Below are 17,306 nucleotides of genomic sequence, written 5' to 3'. Positions count from 1 at the left end.
CCTAATAGAAACATAGAAGATAGGAGCTGGAGTAGGCCATTCGGCCCCTCGAGCCTGCTCCGCCATTCAATGCGATCATGGCTGATCATCCAAATTCAATACCCTGTCCCTGCTTTTGCCCCATATCCCTTGATCCCCTTAGCCTTAAGAAATATATTTAACTCCTTCTTGAATATATTTAATAAGTTGGCCTCAACTGCCTTCTGTGGTAGAGAATTCCACAGGTTCACCACTCTCCGGGTGAAGAAATTCCTCCTCATCTCAGTCCTAAATGGCTTACCCCTTATCCTTAGACTGTGACCCCTGGTTCTGGGCCCCCCCGTCATCGGGAACAGCCTTCCTGCATCTAGTCTGTCTAGTCCTGTTAGAATTTTATAAGTTTCAATGAGATCCCCTCTCATTTTCTAAACTCTAGAGAATATAAGCCTAATTGACCCAATCTCTCTTCATACGTCATTCCTGCCATCCCAGGTATCAGTCTGGTGAATCTTCGCTGCACTTCCTCCATGGCTAGAACATCCTTCCTCAGATAAGGCGACCAAAACTGCACACAATACTCAAGGTGTGGTCTCACCAAGGCCCTGTACAACTGCAGCAAGACATCCTTGCTCCTGTACTCGAAACTTCTCGCTATGAAGGCCAGCATACCATTTGCCTTCTTAACCGCCTGCTGCACCTGCATGCTTACCTTCAGCGACTGGTGCACAAGGACACCCAGGTCTCATTGCACTTCCCCTTTTCCCAATCTATTGCCGTTCAGATAATAATCTGCCTTCCTGTTTTTGCCACCAAAGTGGATAACCTCGCATTTATCCACATTATACTGCATCTGCCATGCATCTGCGAAATCGCCCAACCTGTCCAAATCGTACGGGAGTTTCTCTGCATCCTCCTCACAGCACACACGCCCACCCAGCTTTGTGTCGTCTGCAAACTTGGGAGATATTACATCTCGTTCCCTCGTCTAGATCATTAATATATATAGTGAATAACTGGGGTCCTAGCACCGATCCCTGCGGTACCCCACTAGTCACTGCCTTTCACTCGGAAAAAGACCCGTTTATTCCACTCAAGACATTTTTCATCAATTTCAAAATAATCCCCAACAGATTTCCCCTCTAAAAGGATTTATTTGGTATTTATGCAGCCTACCCATCCTTCAGAGCTACAGTCCGAATCTTTAGAATTGATTTCCTACATTTTACTGGGCTAAAACATTAATAAAGAGAGGATAAAACAGTTATTTACCTATTTGACATAAGGACCTAGAAATTCAGTTTTGCCAGTTTTGGGGCGCTAACGTTAGCGCCCGCCCGACTTTAGCGCCCGCCCCAAAGTTGCGCCCCCTTCGCCGAAATTCAGTTGCTTCGCCCTAAGAGGTTGCTGGAGCGCTAAAAGAGGCGTTACACGACTATCTTTAGGCGCTAAGCCGGCGGTGCAGAGGGATAGCGCCGAGGCGGGGCGCAGCGCGGGTGCGGTCATTTTTTGATTGACAGCAGACCCCGTGGCGCCGGCCAGCTCTTAAAGGGGGAAGGGACGATTTGGTCTGCTGCCACACCCTGCACACTGCAGCTTTCAAACTAGGCCTCAACACTGCTGCTGAGCCCAAGGAGCCATGGCAACGCATGAGAAGGCCCGTGAGCGTGCCCTGCGCTTCTCAGAGCGTGATCTGGATATCATGCTGACAGCATTGGAGAAGAGGCGCAGGATCTTGTTCCCAGACACTGGCAGGAATCCCACCCACCGCGTCTACACCAAAGCCTGGAGGGAGATCGCCACCAGGGTGTCGTCCTACGGCGATGCCCCCAGGGACAAGGTGCAATGTCGGAAGAAATACAATGACCTGACCAGGATTGTCAGGGTGAGTACCCTTTCCACTCTCCTCCTCATTCTTGCATGTACACCTGACATGATGGGCAAAGGGACCTGAAAGGCCTAATGGGCAGCCCTCAGCCAGCAGCTTTGGGACAGTCATGAGCATCAATTGCACATTCTGCACTTTACACACTGGCCAAGCTATTCCACCATGAGAGGCAGTGCACACTAGATCAGGGCTACACTCTGGCCAAGCTATTCCACCATGGGAGGCAGTGCACACTACGTCACGGCTACACACCGTACTTAGAGCCCGTCCTTTCTCTTGCAGGCTAAACTTGCGAATAATCGCAAGCGCCGCGACATCACCGGGGGAGGCCGCGCCAAGTTCCAGAAGCTCACTCCCCTGGAGGAGCGCGTGAGTGGCCTCATGGGAGGCCGCGTGATTGTGCCCAGAGCGTGCGGAGAAGCCGACCCTCCGCTGCCCGGCAATGGTAAGGACCTCGCCTTTTGGCCCTCTCTCGTCGCACTTGCGCATCCGAGCTACCTCCTTTGCCACTGTGCCACCAATGCGCTGAATGCCACCAGTCATGACTCCCTCGCTGACGCCCTCTCCTCACTCTGAAGCTACTCTTGTGCCTTCCTGCTTTCAGCTGGTGACGAAGAGCTCCCTGAAGCTGCCAGTGACAGCCCCTCCGAACAGGAGGAGGAGGAGGAGGAGGAGGAGGAAGAGCAACCCGGACCATCAGGGGAGGACTCGGGTCCCGCAGCAGTGGGCGAAGTGTTGGACACGTCTTCCCTGGACGAGAGCCTGGAGCAACTTTCGGAGGGGAGTGCAGTTGCTGCGGACATTCGGCGCCAGCAACGTGCCAAGGGTCGCCTAGCTCGGACCCCTGCTCCCCAGCGGGAGAGTCCCGCCTCCAGTCCGGCCACCTTCACCTCGGAGGAGGCGCGCCAGCTGGACGAAATGGCCGAAGATTCGGACCGCCGCCACACAGAGCTCATGCAGGTGGTGGGACGGATGCCTGAGGCCATCGAGTCGCCGGCGACCAGTGTGCGGGAGTTTGGGGCATCAAATGCCGAGAGTGGCCGGATGATGATGGAGGTAGTGGAACGGATGCCTCCGGCGATGGAGTCGCTGGCTGATGCCGTCAAGTCAGTGGCGGATGTGATGCGGGCGCAGGCCAGGGCAACAGGGGCACTCACTGCTGCCACACGCGCTGCCTCAGCCAGGCATCGCCAGGACACCCGCCGCGCTGCAGCAGCACAGCGATCCGCCCTTCAGCTGATTGGTGCGGATCGTGCAGTGCGTGCCCGGGCGAGTGCCAGCGTGTGACATCACCAGCCAGCGCCTCCAATACGCCAGCTTGCCCACATTGTGCCATCCGTCGCCGCCACTCCCCCAGTGGAGCATCAACGGCAAGCGGCTGGAGCTGATGGTGGGCATGCACATGTGCGCCAATCAACAGCCGGCCCCTCGAGGCCCAAAGCCCGTGTAGGCCGCCCCCCAAGGCCATCTGGCAGAAGGACATCTGACCCTCAGGCGCCTTCCCCCAGCCTCGCAGCAGCCACTGGGCAGAGCTTGCGGAGAAGCAGCAGGCCGGGCAGGGGCGCCAAAAGGCTGGACAAGGTCTCGCCCTCGCGGGCCACTAAGTAGAGGGTGTGGCCAGCTTTCATTTTATATGGCGGTGGACATCTTTATTTTGCCCATGGTTGTTTTGTTTATGGGTATGTTTTTTGCGTTAAGGCTGAGGTTGAGGCCTGGTTTGTTCAAATGTGGAGTTACTCCTCCCCAGGTTGTGGGAGTGAGTAGTTTGTTGCACTTTTTGTGGGGGCCGTTGATTGTTTTTGGGATTCATGTGGGAAGGGGTTTCATTTTTGTCAAATATAAATTTATCTTTATTCAGACAGTGTCCATGGTTGTTCTTGTTAGTCTTTGTTGCCTTCGCCGGCTGAGGGCTTGCGGAGCGGCTGCATTCATCTTGCTTCATGGCCACAAGGCATTCCCTGACAGGGGGCTTAGAAGTTACGTTCAATAAGCTGGCGACGGACGGCCCTTGGACCTTGTCGCTCCCTCCTGGGAACGTACTCCTCCTCCTCCTGCTCCTCCTCCTGAGGTGGTGGTCCAACATCAGGTGGCAGTGCCTGAATCCTGCGGAGAGCCAGGTTGTGTAGCATGCAGCAAACTACGACAAATTGGGAGACCCGGTGCGGCAAATACTGCAGAGATCCGCCGGAACGATCAAGGCAGCGGAACCGCTGCTTGAGGACCCCAATAGTTTGCTCGATGATGTTTCTGCTCCTTTGATGGCTCTCGTTGTATGCCTCTTCAGCAGCGGTCCTGGGCGCGCGGAGCGGGGTCATGAGCCAGGTACACAAAGGATAGCCTTTGTCCCCGAGTAGCCATCCTCTTGGGGGAGGCTGTGCCTCGAACATGTCATGCACAGTACTCTGCCGCAGGATAAAGGCATCGTGGCAGCTGCCTGGAAAGCAGGCATTGACAGCCAGGATGCGCTGCTTGTGGTCACACACCAGCTGCACATTGAGAGAATGGTAGCCCTTCCGGTTACGATACTGCTCGCCATGCTCCAGAGGTGCCCGCAAAGCCACATGCGTACAGTCAATGGCGCCCTGCACCAAGGGGAAGGCCGCGAGTCTTGCAAATCCCACTGCACGCTGATGCTGGCTCTCCAGGGCCATGGGGAAGGAGATGAATTGGCGTCTCCTTCTGAAAAGGGCATCGGTCACCTGGCGGATGCAGCGATGCACGCCGAACTGGGATATGTTAGCTATGTCCCCAACAGCGGATTGGAAGGAGCCGGTGGCATAGAAGTTCAATGCCACCGTCACTTCCACCGACAGAGACGTCCTGCACCTGAGCTTTGGACGCAGATCTCTGCGAAGCAGGTGGCAGATCTCTGCAACCACCTCCTTTCGGAATCTCAGCCTTCTTACACATCGCGCGCCACTCATGGTGAGGTAGGAGCGCTGCTGGCGGTATACCCTGACTGGGTAAGGCCTATGTTGCCGACGCCTGTTGCCCCTTCTGCCTCTAGCCAGGGCTGCCCCTCTGACCCCGCGTCTGCGAGCCCTACGCACATGGCGCTGAAACTCCGCGTTGGCACCCCATGCAACCCCCATCAAATGCTGGCAAAGAGTCAAATTTCCAACAGGGCACTTGCAGTGCTTTGGCCTGAGTCCAAAAATACCTGAGCTATTGCTGCACGAAACCAGTTAGCTCTCCTCCTTGTTGTGTGTCCAGAAATCCGTTGCACAAGAGTGTTTGCTGCAAAATGGCTGCCCTTTATACTGCAGGGTACGTGCCCTTTAATTTGCGCTCCCCGGGGCCCGCGTCGACTGTGTTGCGTTCCATTTTACAAACGCTCTGGCCGCCAGCCGCACAATGGGGCGGTCCGACTGAAGTTTGGAATCGGGGCGCGCAAAGGGCGTTGCACGAGGATGTGACGTCATTTTCTGCGCGCACAGCCGGGCGGGCGCTAAACTTTGCGCCGGCGCTAAGGGTCAACTTAATTTGGGGCGAGGCGCAAACTGCGCTGCGCCCGGGCGCTACACGCATAGCGCCCGAAATTCACTTCTCTTAAGGCGCTAACTGCTGGCGCAACCAACTGAATTTCTAGGCCAAGGTCTCTGATTTGATTTGGTAGCACTTACTTGATCAAGAGCACGAATGACTGATAGCAAGCCTCGAGTTGCTTTGGACTTGGAGGACACGAGGCTGGATAAAGAATTTAAAAAAAATAGAAATCTTGTTCATAGGTGGCACGTCTTCCATTTGGATTTTAAAAATGCTAAAGGTCGATTTAAAAAACTTACATACCTGAAAGGAAAGGTGCAAGAATCACACTACGCCATGCTCTGGTAAAATTTGGAATCTGTACAAAATAAATATGATTATTAAACATTAACCAGAACGGTGGAATAGCAGTACTAAGCTTTTAATACTGAGCAAAACATTTTAAGAGTTTATAATTTGAAGAAATGAAAATGACCTTTCACAGCAAAAAAAGCCAAAATCAGTCATCTGATAATACTTCACCAGTATTGACTCCTCCAAAAAAAAATATTCAAAGAGCCAAGTGGCAGTCAGCGTCAACAGGTACCCATTACCCCGATTACCTGGGAGGATTGACACACTTGGCCAATTGCCTAGGTAAATTATTACCGCTTCCTTCTACTTCCGATTCTAGAGAGAAAAAGCGAGGGGCGGGGGTCGGATCTGTGAGAACGTGGGGGGGGGGGGGGGGGCACGAGCAAACGTGTGGGTAAAGGACAGCAGAAGGAGATGGAGAAAAATAACAAAAAGTGAGCGAATGCATGCAGGAGAGCAAGCAGGGGCAGTTCAGAGAGAACGTGGGTGGGAGGGAGACACAACGAATACGTGCAAGAAAGAGAGGGGGCAGGTAAGACAGGCAAGTTATGCTTATCGAGAATATGCTTGAATGCATATTGGTAACTAGCTGCGGTATACATTCATCTTCTTGGGAGTCGGCTTGTCTCTGCGTCAGAAGGTTGAGCATTTGAGTCCCACAACAGGGTTTGGCTCGTAATCCAAGCTGAAAGCCCGATGCAGTACTGAGGGAGTGCTACCTTGTCAAAGGTGCTGTCTTTCAAATAAGGCAGCAAAACAAAGTCCCATTTTCTGGTGGCCCAGGTTGACATTAAATAACCTTTGGCACCATTCAAAGAGCTCTCCTGGTATCCTGGCCAACATTTGTCCATCTACCCATACACCAAAAAAAACAGATGAACTAACTATTTATCCAACTGCTGTCTGTGGATACTGCTGGCGCAGAAGGCGGTCATGTTTAATAGCAATAATTGCACTTCATTGTGTGAAGTCCTTCAGATATTTTTCCATGATAAGGTGTTATAAAAATACAATTATCAAATTTAGTAGGCTGCTAATGTTTGCAGTCAAAAATCACAATCAGTTCTGTCTCCTGAGCTTACCATAGCGATTCTGATTTACATTAAATGCTCTTTTCCAATCGCTATTTCTTTTTTTTTTTTTTAATTCAAATGTAATAGGTCATCTAATGCTTCAGTAGTCTTCATTAACACATTACCATAAACTCTACTTCTGGGTTCTCCCCAGCCCATTTTCTCTCCTCTCTATTGAAGACATTGACTCCTTGCTAGAGTACAGTTCCACAGATGGCAGGTGCTAGCCAGGACCTACTTCCAGGGGCCATTATTTATTTGAGAGTCTTGGCGTTACACATCACAGGTTATTTAACCAAGAGGGCATCCTAGCAGAGCCTGAACCTGTCCTCATCCAACATCCATACACATTCACTTTCAGCAGGAGGTGTAGGATAGCAATCAGGACTAGGAATCATGACTGATTTATTTTTCTCCCTCCCAAAAATAGGGGCACAGAGTTCAATTGTAGAGACTCTACCACTGAAATTAATTAAATCAATTATGGATCAAATTTGTGACCTTCCTGGTCTGCATGGATCAGTTATTCACTGGATGAACGCTCAGGGAGCTGCAGCCCCACTTTATTGATATATAAGCAAAGTGGAACTGCAAGTAACTCAGAACTCAATTAGGAAAGATAGCAATTGTGAATTCTAAGCTTTTCCCCACAACTTCTACAGAAGTTACGAGGCTATAAAGGCCTCACAAAAGTTTGGCGAGAGTTAGAGAAGATAGAGTAGAAAGCAAAACAGGACAGAAATGCTATATTTATTAGCTCCTATATAAAAAGAGTACCTTTGTAGGATTAGGATTGAAAGTTTAAAGATACTTTTAACACAGATCATCAAATACTCTACAGAAGACTGCAACTTCCATTTTCTTGAGAAAATATGAAATATAATGGGCTCGAATTTCATCGGGCAGTTGAGGCAGGATTGGAGGCGTGTGGGGGGTTAAAACGCAAAATCGGGGGGCACGAACCCATCCCGCCTCTATGCCCGTTTCCCAGGAGGCGGGTACCCGACCTGTGCTGGGAGCCGCCTCCCCGAGGTGGGAAGGGGATTAATGCCAATTAACTGCCTGTTAACAGGCAGTTTTTAGCCTAATCCCTATTTTTATCCCTGAAGTGTGGGCTGCCCGATGGCTCCAAACCACGCCAAGTTAGCGAGGCGGACCGTCGGGCTGAAGGACTTGGAGGGTTCGAGATGTCCGGTGTTCAGGTGAGTGATGGGTGCATGAGTGCAGAGGTAAGTGTGTTTGTTTGTGTATAACGTGTTTAAATAAGTTTTACTTACCTTTACAGGCTTCCTTCAGGTCTCGGGAGTCCCTCATCTCACCGGCACAGAAAGCAGAATGGCCGCGAGCGGTCAAAAGTTGCAGCCTCTGCTTTCTGTTCCGGAGAGATCTCTAAATCTGCCTGAGAGGAAGGAATTAACTTAGTGTACAGATTGTCAGTGTTTGACAGCTTCAAAGAGCTGTCAAATGCTGATATTTCATCTGTCAAAAGCTCTTGACAGATGAAATGTCAATCTGTGACGTCACCTGTTGCCGGGTGGCCCTTAATTGGCCTGCTGGGCGGGCTCAACAAGGTCAATCAAGTGAAAATCGAGTGGGTTGGCCACAACTCGATGGAGGCGGGACTACAACCCCAAAAGTGGGAGTCCCGCCTCCTACTCGCCTCCATTGATAAAATCCAGCCCTCTGTCTCAGGTTAAATAATGTATACTGGCCAATATATTGACATTTTCCTGCTTACGTTCAGGAGTCATGGAGAAATTGGACTATCTTCTTAGAACTTCCCTCAGAAAATTAAATAAGTTGTGGAGCACGGATCACCCTGTGAATTGCATATGGTTTGTTGGAAAGACAGACCAAATAACCTTTCCCCAATCAATACTTTATGCAACACACGTTATGCAAGCCCCCAACGTGTTCTTTCTCTCTCTCAGTGGCAACCAACAAGAGGAAAGCTTCAGTAGTTTATTGGCACATAAATTAAATGCAATAATTATTTTAATCCAACAGAGCTGGAACATAACACAACAGGATGACTGAGAAATGGGTCAGTGGTTAATGTTATGTTTGCTAATATTTCGCATCTGCAGGGCCAGTGACTTATCTGTCTCTTTTACATTAGGGAAAGAACAATGGCAATGCCCTCTCGTCGCTGTATTATCATAATATACAAAAAGATCAGTAATAGGTCTACAATAGTATTTGCAAAGCAAAATAGCACATACCTGCCACAAAGGGAGTATCGCAGTGATTGCTACTAGAACTTTCCTCAAATAGTTGGTCTGTAACACACAAACATATTGAATTTTGGACAAAAGCTGCACATTTCATTTAAATAGAAGTGCATATTTAGTGTTTCAAAAAAGAGTAGTAATATAAAAGGAGAGCCTGGAAACTTTGAAGACAAACTGCTAAAAATGTTCAAAAAGTTTATTCAATATTTTAAAAAGCAGCAGTAAACAACAAACTCTTTTGGTTATAGATAAAATTCACAATTGCTCCTCTTTTATACTCTGAAGTCTGAAGAAATGCATCTGAGCTATCTTTCACACCCCACAAAATATATACATGATTGTTATGTTAATACAATAGCAAAATACTGCAGATGCTGGAAATCTGAAATAACAGAAAATGCTGGAAATACTCAGCAGGCCAGGCAGCATCCGTGGAGAAAGAAACCGAGTTAACGTTTCAGGTCTAGGACCCTTCATCAGAACTGGAAAAAGCTGGAGATGTAACAAATATTAAGCAGGTGCAGAGACAGGGGGGGGGGGGGGGGGGGGGAAGGGGCGGGCGGTTTAGGAGGGGAGGAAGGAATTGAAAGAACATGCTGTGCTTATGTAAGAGGCAGGAAAGATAAAATGTTGCAAATGGGAATGGCAAAATAATACAGCATGAAAAATGGGGGCAGGGGTTATTGTCCGAAATTGTTGAACTCGATGTCGAGTCCGGAAGGCTGTAAAGTGCCTAATCAAAAGATGAGGTTGTGGTGGTTCCACCGGGTGTCCCTTACTATATAATGTACATAATTCACTTTAACCTAACTGTATGTATATTACTTACCTGTTTGGGCCGTTGCCCCTTTAAGACGCGCCCTAGCGCGCTGACGTCACCACTCCCTCGACGGTCGCAATGGCCAGCCACAGTGCCAGGTAGATGCGTCGGTGTATCGGCGCGGGTCACGTGACCGCCCCAAGCGCGGGCGAACGCACTGACGTCACGACGCGGTCACGTGACGCCCGAAGCGCGGGAAAACATAGCCAAGCGTGATGACGTCATCACGCTATCCACAGGACTGCGGACTCAGTCCTCGTGGCGTCCCAGCTGGGGAAAGACCTACTTCACGGTGCTCCTGCATCCAGCCGCCTTACCTGCTGTATTTCGTCTGTTCTTGTAAATAAACAACTTCTAGATTGTTCTCCTGAAGTCGAACTCGATTATTTAGTAGTCATTCGTCCGATACCTACCTAGGTGAACACGAACTGCTACAAGGTGCTGTTCCTCGAGCTTACAATGAGCTTCATTGGAACAATGTAATAGGCCGAGGACAGAGAGATCAGAGTGGGAGTGAAGCGAAGAATTAAAGTGACAGGCGACCGGAAGCTCAGGGTCACCCTTACGGACACAACAACAACTTGCATTTATATAGCACCTTAACATAGTAAAACAGGAGCGTTATCAAACAAAATTTGACAGTCAGTTACATCCTCCTCCTTTTTTGTCCAGCTCTATGAAGCTCCCTTTGCTTTATTGCACTTTTGGTGTCAGCCTTGGCTCAATGGTAGAACTCTTCCCTCTGAGCCTGAAGATTATGGGTACGTCCCACTCCAGAGGCTTGAGCACATAATCTAGGCTGATACTTCATTCCAGTGCTAAGGGAGTGCTGTATTGTCAAAAGATGCTGTCTTTGAGACGTGACACCTGCCCTCTTAGGTGGATGTAAAAAATCTCATGGCTCTGTTTGAAGACGAGCAAGGGACCTGTCCTGGTATCCTGGCTTAACATTTACACCTCAATCAACATCACCAAAAACAAAATTATCTGATAATTTGTCTCACTGCTGTTTGTGGGACCTTGCTGTACACCAATTGGCTGCTGTGTTTCTCTACATTACAACAGTGACTACGGGCTGGATTTTGCTGGCGCTCAGAGCGCGAGTTTGGAGGCAGGTCCGCTGTCAAAATAGCAAAGATTGATAGCGGGTAGGAAATCCGCTGTCACCCCGCCTCCACACGAGTCTCCCAGGTGTCGGGTCTGTCAGTGGAGAACTGACCCGACACCAAGCGGCGGGGAAGACAATTGAGCTCATTAAATGGCTTGTTAAGAGCCAATTTAATGGTATTTTGAGGCTTCCTTCCAATTTTATGTTCTCCCCCACAGGTTACCCGCTGCTCGGGGAACACGTCAGCTCACCCTGGCGTGAGTTGAGTCTGCTCTGATGTATCTGACAGCTGCAGAAGTGGTGTAAAGGATGCCATGTTGCAGCTGTTCAGTTTCAGAGTGCAGAAACTGTTGGTTACTACATTTGTAAGACATAGAGATTTCTTTAGCTTGCAAGTGTTTAGAGCCAACTGTATGTCCAGTGCCACCTCATTGGAACAACCTCTCTCACCATTGACATTGTTTCTGTCATCTCACCTGCAGCTGCCATCTATTGCAACAACATCAGTGCCCTAGAAACGATCTCACCTTGCTCCTCTGATTCCTTCCACGCTCAGCCCCAACACCAACATCAGCAGGCACACCAGCAGCACCAACAACACCGCCACCTTCTCCGCCATCACCTGATGCTGCACAGGACACAAGGCATCAGCCCTGACAACAATGCTGCCCGGGAGGTCAGCGATGGCATCACCATGGCCAGATTTACTTCACTTGACGCTGTAAACCCTAGGGCGGGGGGGGGGGGGGGGGGCGGGAAAGTTGAGTCTCAACATTCAATGGAACTCAATAAGACACTTCTCAAGGTACGCACAGATCTGTCCAAAAAGGGGCAGTGTTGAAAATATAGATTCCACTGTATGACAACACATTACCAGAAACTTCTCATGGACATTGGCTAAACCTCTCAAAGTGCCTACCCTTGCATGTTGTTAGTTGGTATGCTTGCAGTAGGATGAGGGTGAGTTTGAGGGGTGGCTAATGAGATGGGGAAGTGATAATGTAGATAGAGAAGGATGGGTGGAGGTGCAAGGTAAGTTGGTGTGAGTAAGGATGTGCAGGAGAAGGTTATGGAAGACAGAGTGATGGGGATGTGTTGAGTGGCACAGCAGGGTGAGTTTGAGTGTGGTTTTGCAGTAACGTTTCGTAATCCACTGAGATCAATGAAAGGTTGGCCACTGCAGCCAGGGACTCCTGACGACATCCCTGCTTTTGCCCTCATGTGCAATGTGCAACCAGGCTGCGCTGGTGTCCTGGGGAGGTCTCCTCCGCCCTTGGAAGGGAAGAGAACCTCCCTGCATGCTGTGACTCCCTCCATAAGCATATGGAGTGAGTCATTGGAGAGCCTGGGTGCAATCGCCCACCTCTCTGCAGTGCTTGTCAGTGTTTACTGCACCTCAATGCTGTAAAACACAGAGCACAACTGTCAAACTCAATGTGGCTGTGGTCCCTTTAAGGTAACCGGCTGATGACGCATCATCAAATGACGTCATCCAACCCGCTTCCTGTTAATTGGCCGGGAAGCCTGCACAGTGAGCTTAACAAGGCCAAACAGGGGAAAATCCCTTTGACAGAGCGGCTGCAACCGGGAGCAGGACCGGAACCGGAACCCAGCAACCAGCTATCCCGCCACCGCTGAGAAAATATAGCCCTACACTTCAAAAGCACTTCATTGCCCGTGAAGCTTTTTGGAACTTTGAGGTCGTGAAAGGCTGAGTATAAATTCTTTCTTACCTATCTGATCGTATCCGGAGCAGCTCTACCAATGGCTTCGCTTCCCACACTTGCACCATCACCTCTTGAGCCATCCAAAGATCTACCCTTGGCCCCCTCCACTTGCACATCTACATGCTGCCCCTTGGCCACATCATACACAGACATGGGATCAACTTCCAAATGTACAATGATAACATCCATCTCTATTTTTTAACCATCTCTCCCAATTCCTGTTACCCTCGCTGCCAAACTGCTTGTTCAACATCCAGTCTTGGATGAGTATTAACTTCCACCAGCTAAACATTGGTAAGAGTAAAGCCATCACCTTCGTTCCCAGCACGCTTCGCTCCCTCACCACTGACTCTATCCCTCCCCCTAGCCACTATCTCGGGCTGAACCAGGCTATTTGTAGCCTCAGTGTCCTGTTCAACCTTGAGCGGAGAGTCTGCCCCCATATCTTTTCAACCTCAATGGTGGTCCACTTCCACCTTCATAGCACTGCACGCCTTCACCGACCTTAACCATTCTGAAACTTTCATAATATGCCTCCTATAAGACCTCGATCCTTTCAACCAAGCTTTTGGATAACCCTCCTAATTTCTCTTTCGACGGCTCGGGATCAGTTTTCCTCGGTTCGGGATTCCTCTGAAGTGCTTCAAGAACTTTTTCTATGTTAAAGGTGCTTTACAAATGCAAGTTACTGTTGATCCCAAGTAAGCATGCTCAAAATGAAAATATGAAAATGTACTTTGAGAATTTTAATTGTTTGCATTAGATATGCATGCAGAAGGACTCAGCTGTATTTGTTTACTTACCATGTTAAAAGCCAGCAGTTTCTGCAGTATACCATTCCATAGCTGTGGGTCATACACCCTGTACGCCAAACTCAACTCAGTAACCAATCTAACAGCCTATGAATAAAAGAAACATTGTTTATTATAGTTTCTTATACAGAGAACTTCTAAACCTCAAGATATAGTGTTGTCTTTTAAAATATCTGGATGAATTCAGACAACTAGCACCTAAACCTCCACTTTCTAAATACAATAACTTCCAGTGTAAAAGCATTACAATGTTCACTATTTTGTTTTAAATGCAGCATATACCTAACTTTGTAAGTGTGAATTTTTATTTGTACATCTATTTCTACTTGCCATTTACAGGGAGCAATACTGAAATCAGTTCAGAGGGAAAAGGATCTAGGGTGTTATCGTGCACAGATCACTCAAAGTTCATAACCAATGCACAGAAGCTGTTGCCAAAGCAAACAGGGCATTGGGTTGTAATAATAGAACCATTCAATAAAAATCAAAGGATATCATTCGACCCTTTTTCAGGTCTTTGGTTAGACCGTATCTAGAATACTGTGTCCAGTTTTGGTCCACTTACATGGTGGGTGATGTAGAGGCCTTGGAAAAGGTTCAGATGAGAGCCACAAGAATGATTCCCAGCTTAAAGAATCTTAATTACTCAGATAAGCTTAAAGAGCTGGGTCTATTTATTCTAGAACAGCACAGACTTAAGAGGCGACCTGATGTGGAGGCATATAAAAGGGCTGATTGCAAACCCACCAATAGATTACCTCAGTTTGACAGATTGGGGGAGGACCGCGAGTCATGTATTTAAGCTAAGCAAGAATAGGAATAGGCTAGATGTTAGGCAGTTCTTCTTTTCCCCCAGAGAGTAGTGGACCTTAGGAATAAGGTGCCAGCTTGGGTGGTGTGTGCTGACTCTGCTTGCCTTTAAAAGAGAGCTTGATTGGTTCTTGGCTGCATCTTATAAATGGTAAGCGATTTACCAGTTTACATAAGCATGGTCAATGTGGTCAGAGAGTCATAATGGCACAGAAGGAGGCCATTCGGCCCATCGAGTCCGTGCCGGCTCTCTGTAGAGCAATCCAGTCAGTCCCATTCCCCCGCTCTATCCCCGTAGCCCTGCAAGTTTATTTTCCTCAAGTGCCTATCCAGTCTTCCCTTGAAAACATTGAGTGTCTCCACTTCCATCGGCAGCAAATTCCAGGTCCTCACCACTCGCTGCGTAAAAAAGTTTTCCCTCACGTCCCCCCTGTATCTCTTGCCCAAAACCTTAAATCTGTGTCCCCTAGTCCTTCTACCATCAACTAGTGGGAACAGCCTTTTCCCATCTAGCCTATCCAAACCAGTCATAATCTTGTAGACCTCTATCAAATCACCCAGACCTCTATCAAATCACCCCTCAACCTCCTTTGCTCTAATGAAAACAAATCCAGCTTCTCCAACCTGTCCTTGTAGCTAAGATCCCCCATCCCCGGAACCATTCTGGTAAATTTCCTCTGCACCCTCTCAAGGGCCTTCACATCCTTCCTAAAGTGTGGTGACCAGAACTGGATGCAATACTCTAGTTGTGGCCTAACCAGCGCTTTATAAAGGTTCAGCATAACTTCTCTACTTCTGTACTCAATACCTCAATTTATGAAGCCCAAGATCCCATATGCTTTGTTAACCACTCTCTCACTATGTCCTGCCCTTCAGGGACCTATGTATATTAACTCCCAGGTCCCTCTGTCCCTGCACACTGTAAAACTTTAAAACTGTGCCATTAAGTGTATATTGCCTTGCCCTGTTCCTTTTGCCAAAATGCATCACCTCACACTTCTCTGTATTAAATTCCATCTGCCACTTGTCTGCCCATTCTACCTGCCTTTCTATGTCCTGTTGCAGTCAATTGGTATCATCATCACTGTTTGCCACACCCTGGACTGGTTTAGATTGTCTGAGGGGGTTGGAGAGGAATTTTCCAGATTTCTTTTCCCTTTTTGGCCATGTTTTGTTGCCTCTTCTAGATTACATGACTGCTGGGACATATAAAAGTTCTCCTTACTGCATTGTGTGTGGCTGGAATCTAGACACATCAGTGTCTAGTCATGATGCTCCAGGCATTATGAATGTGGGGCAGGTTTGATGGACCAGCTGGTCTTTTCCTGCCTGTCAATTTTCATATGCATCAGCACTAGATCTGATGCTCATAGCAAGATCAGAGAACACAAAGTGAAGTGAGTCACACAATAGAGTAATACATATACATACATGTTTTTTCTAATCAAAATGTTATTACGGAGACAAACAGTGCTAGCTGTTCTACATTAAATTTACACAGATCTTTGTTCACAGATCTTTGTACTAACTCTAGGCTCGTGATTGTGGTTCTTCCATAAACCTTTGATCATGCCTTCTTTGGGACTGCTGTGGAACGATTCAATGGTGTATGGTATGTTCAAGATTTCAAATTCAGCCAAATAAATGCAATACTTCAGGTAACACCTATAAGAACAAAGCCCAATTATATTTATTGTAGATAGTTGCATTATGAAAATATATATTTATTAAACCCATTGAGTAGACACTTTAGTAACAAAAAAAGGTCTTCAAAATCAACAAGTTCGATAATTAAAGAAGGATATTTCTTTCATTGTAATGTCTTTGGTTATGATGCTATTGATTAACTTACTAATACAACTAGTATGGCCTATTCAGTTTACATTCTGAAGCAGTTTTTCTAGAATTTTGGTACTATATAATTCTCTAATTAAAATCCGAAAATAGTTTGAGTTACAAATGACCCAAAATATTCCACATGTTGCATGTTAATAATTGCCTTTTTTTAAAATGCGTCAAGTAATATTTTTCCTCTGTTCATCCCGATTTACCCCATCTCTCCTAAATGATTGTTCTACAGATAACAATGGCACTTCAGCGCTGCACTCAAGTGACTGTTCTTCAAGTGTGAGCCTGGACATTGTCAGCAGACAATTCAACCATAGGGACTATCACAGCCAAGCCTGACCTTCTCCTTGCTTGAATATATCCAGCAGAGGTAGCTAGCTAGTTCTGGGAAGCCTGTTGCTTATTCCTCCCTCCCCCACCAAGTCTGAAGCTAATTATAATGCCCTAATGCTGCCCTGGTTGAATGCCTAACTTAGCAAAAACCCAGGATCAAACTTGGGACCTTTCTAATCTATATGGTTCAATGCCACAATAGACAGCACATTTACACACTAAGCCAAAGGCCCAGAATGAGGAAGAGAGGAATGAGAATTTTCTCTTCCATTTTCAATTAAATCATTTTTACTTTGTGAACAGCAGCAATAAACACATTTTAGAACTGTAGAGCTCTGACAATGCACAACAATGGAGTGGATGGGAAGACTAATACAGGTAGACTATCCTTTATCCGAACTTCCAAAAACCGAAAACCTCTAAAAACCGAAAGTTTTTTCGTTCAGCGTAAGTCGTGCGCACGACATGACCAGGGTGGCGCACGACTTACGCTGAGCAGGGCAGAGGGTCACAGAGTTCCCTCTTGGGTAGGAGATTGCAGGCCGAGCCGGGCAGTGTGAAGGAGGTACCGGGAGAGTGAACCCGACAATACAGCGGCCCATCCGATAGCTGCAGCGGCCCGTCCGATATTCTTTTCTCCACCCCCCACCCGACCCGACCTGTCCGATATTCTTTTCTCCCCCCTGACCCGACCCGACCCCCGACCCGTCCGACATTCTTTTCTCCCCCCCGACCCCCACCCGACCCCCCGCCGACCCCTGACAAATTTCCCAATACCTTCCGAAATCCGAAAAATTCCGAAAACCGAAACTCAGCTGGTCCCAAGGTTTTCGGATAAAG

General features: G+C 48.0%; 1 protein-coding gene across 1 annotated transcript in view; it reads right to left on the bottom strand.

Moving 5' to 3' along the window:
• The window catches only part of kntc1 (kinetochore associated 1), a 133,065-nt gene that overhangs the window by 23,687 nt on the left and 92,072 nt on the right, over window positions 1-17,306 (bottom strand). Inside the window, exons 55-59 of the mRNA XM_085961675.1 lie at window positions 15,815-15,950; window positions 13,467-13,562; window positions 9,000-9,056; window positions 5,654-5,708; window positions 5,488-5,551 (exon numbers count right to left, since the gene is read on the bottom strand). Coding sequence (XP_085817801.1) covers window positions 5,488-5,551; window positions 5,654-5,708; window positions 9,000-9,056; window positions 13,467-13,562; window positions 15,815-15,950 — 408 coding nt within the window. The remainder of the gene's footprint in view (window positions 1-5,487; window positions 5,552-5,653; window positions 5,709-8,999; window positions 9,057-13,466; window positions 13,563-15,814; window positions 15,951-17,306) is intronic.

Source organism: Somniosus microcephalus, chromosome 19 (genome assembly GCF_052327205.1).
Source record: "Somniosus microcephalus isolate GS21.2 chromosome 19, FLI_Smic_1.0, whole genome shotgun sequence".
Taxonomy (NCBI): domain Eukaryota; kingdom Metazoa; phylum Chordata; class Chondrichthyes; order Squaliformes; family Somniosidae; genus Somniosus; species Somniosus microcephalus.
The sequence above is the reverse complement of the archived record's forward strand: the minus strand, read 5'-3'. Positions and strand labels throughout refer to the sequence as shown.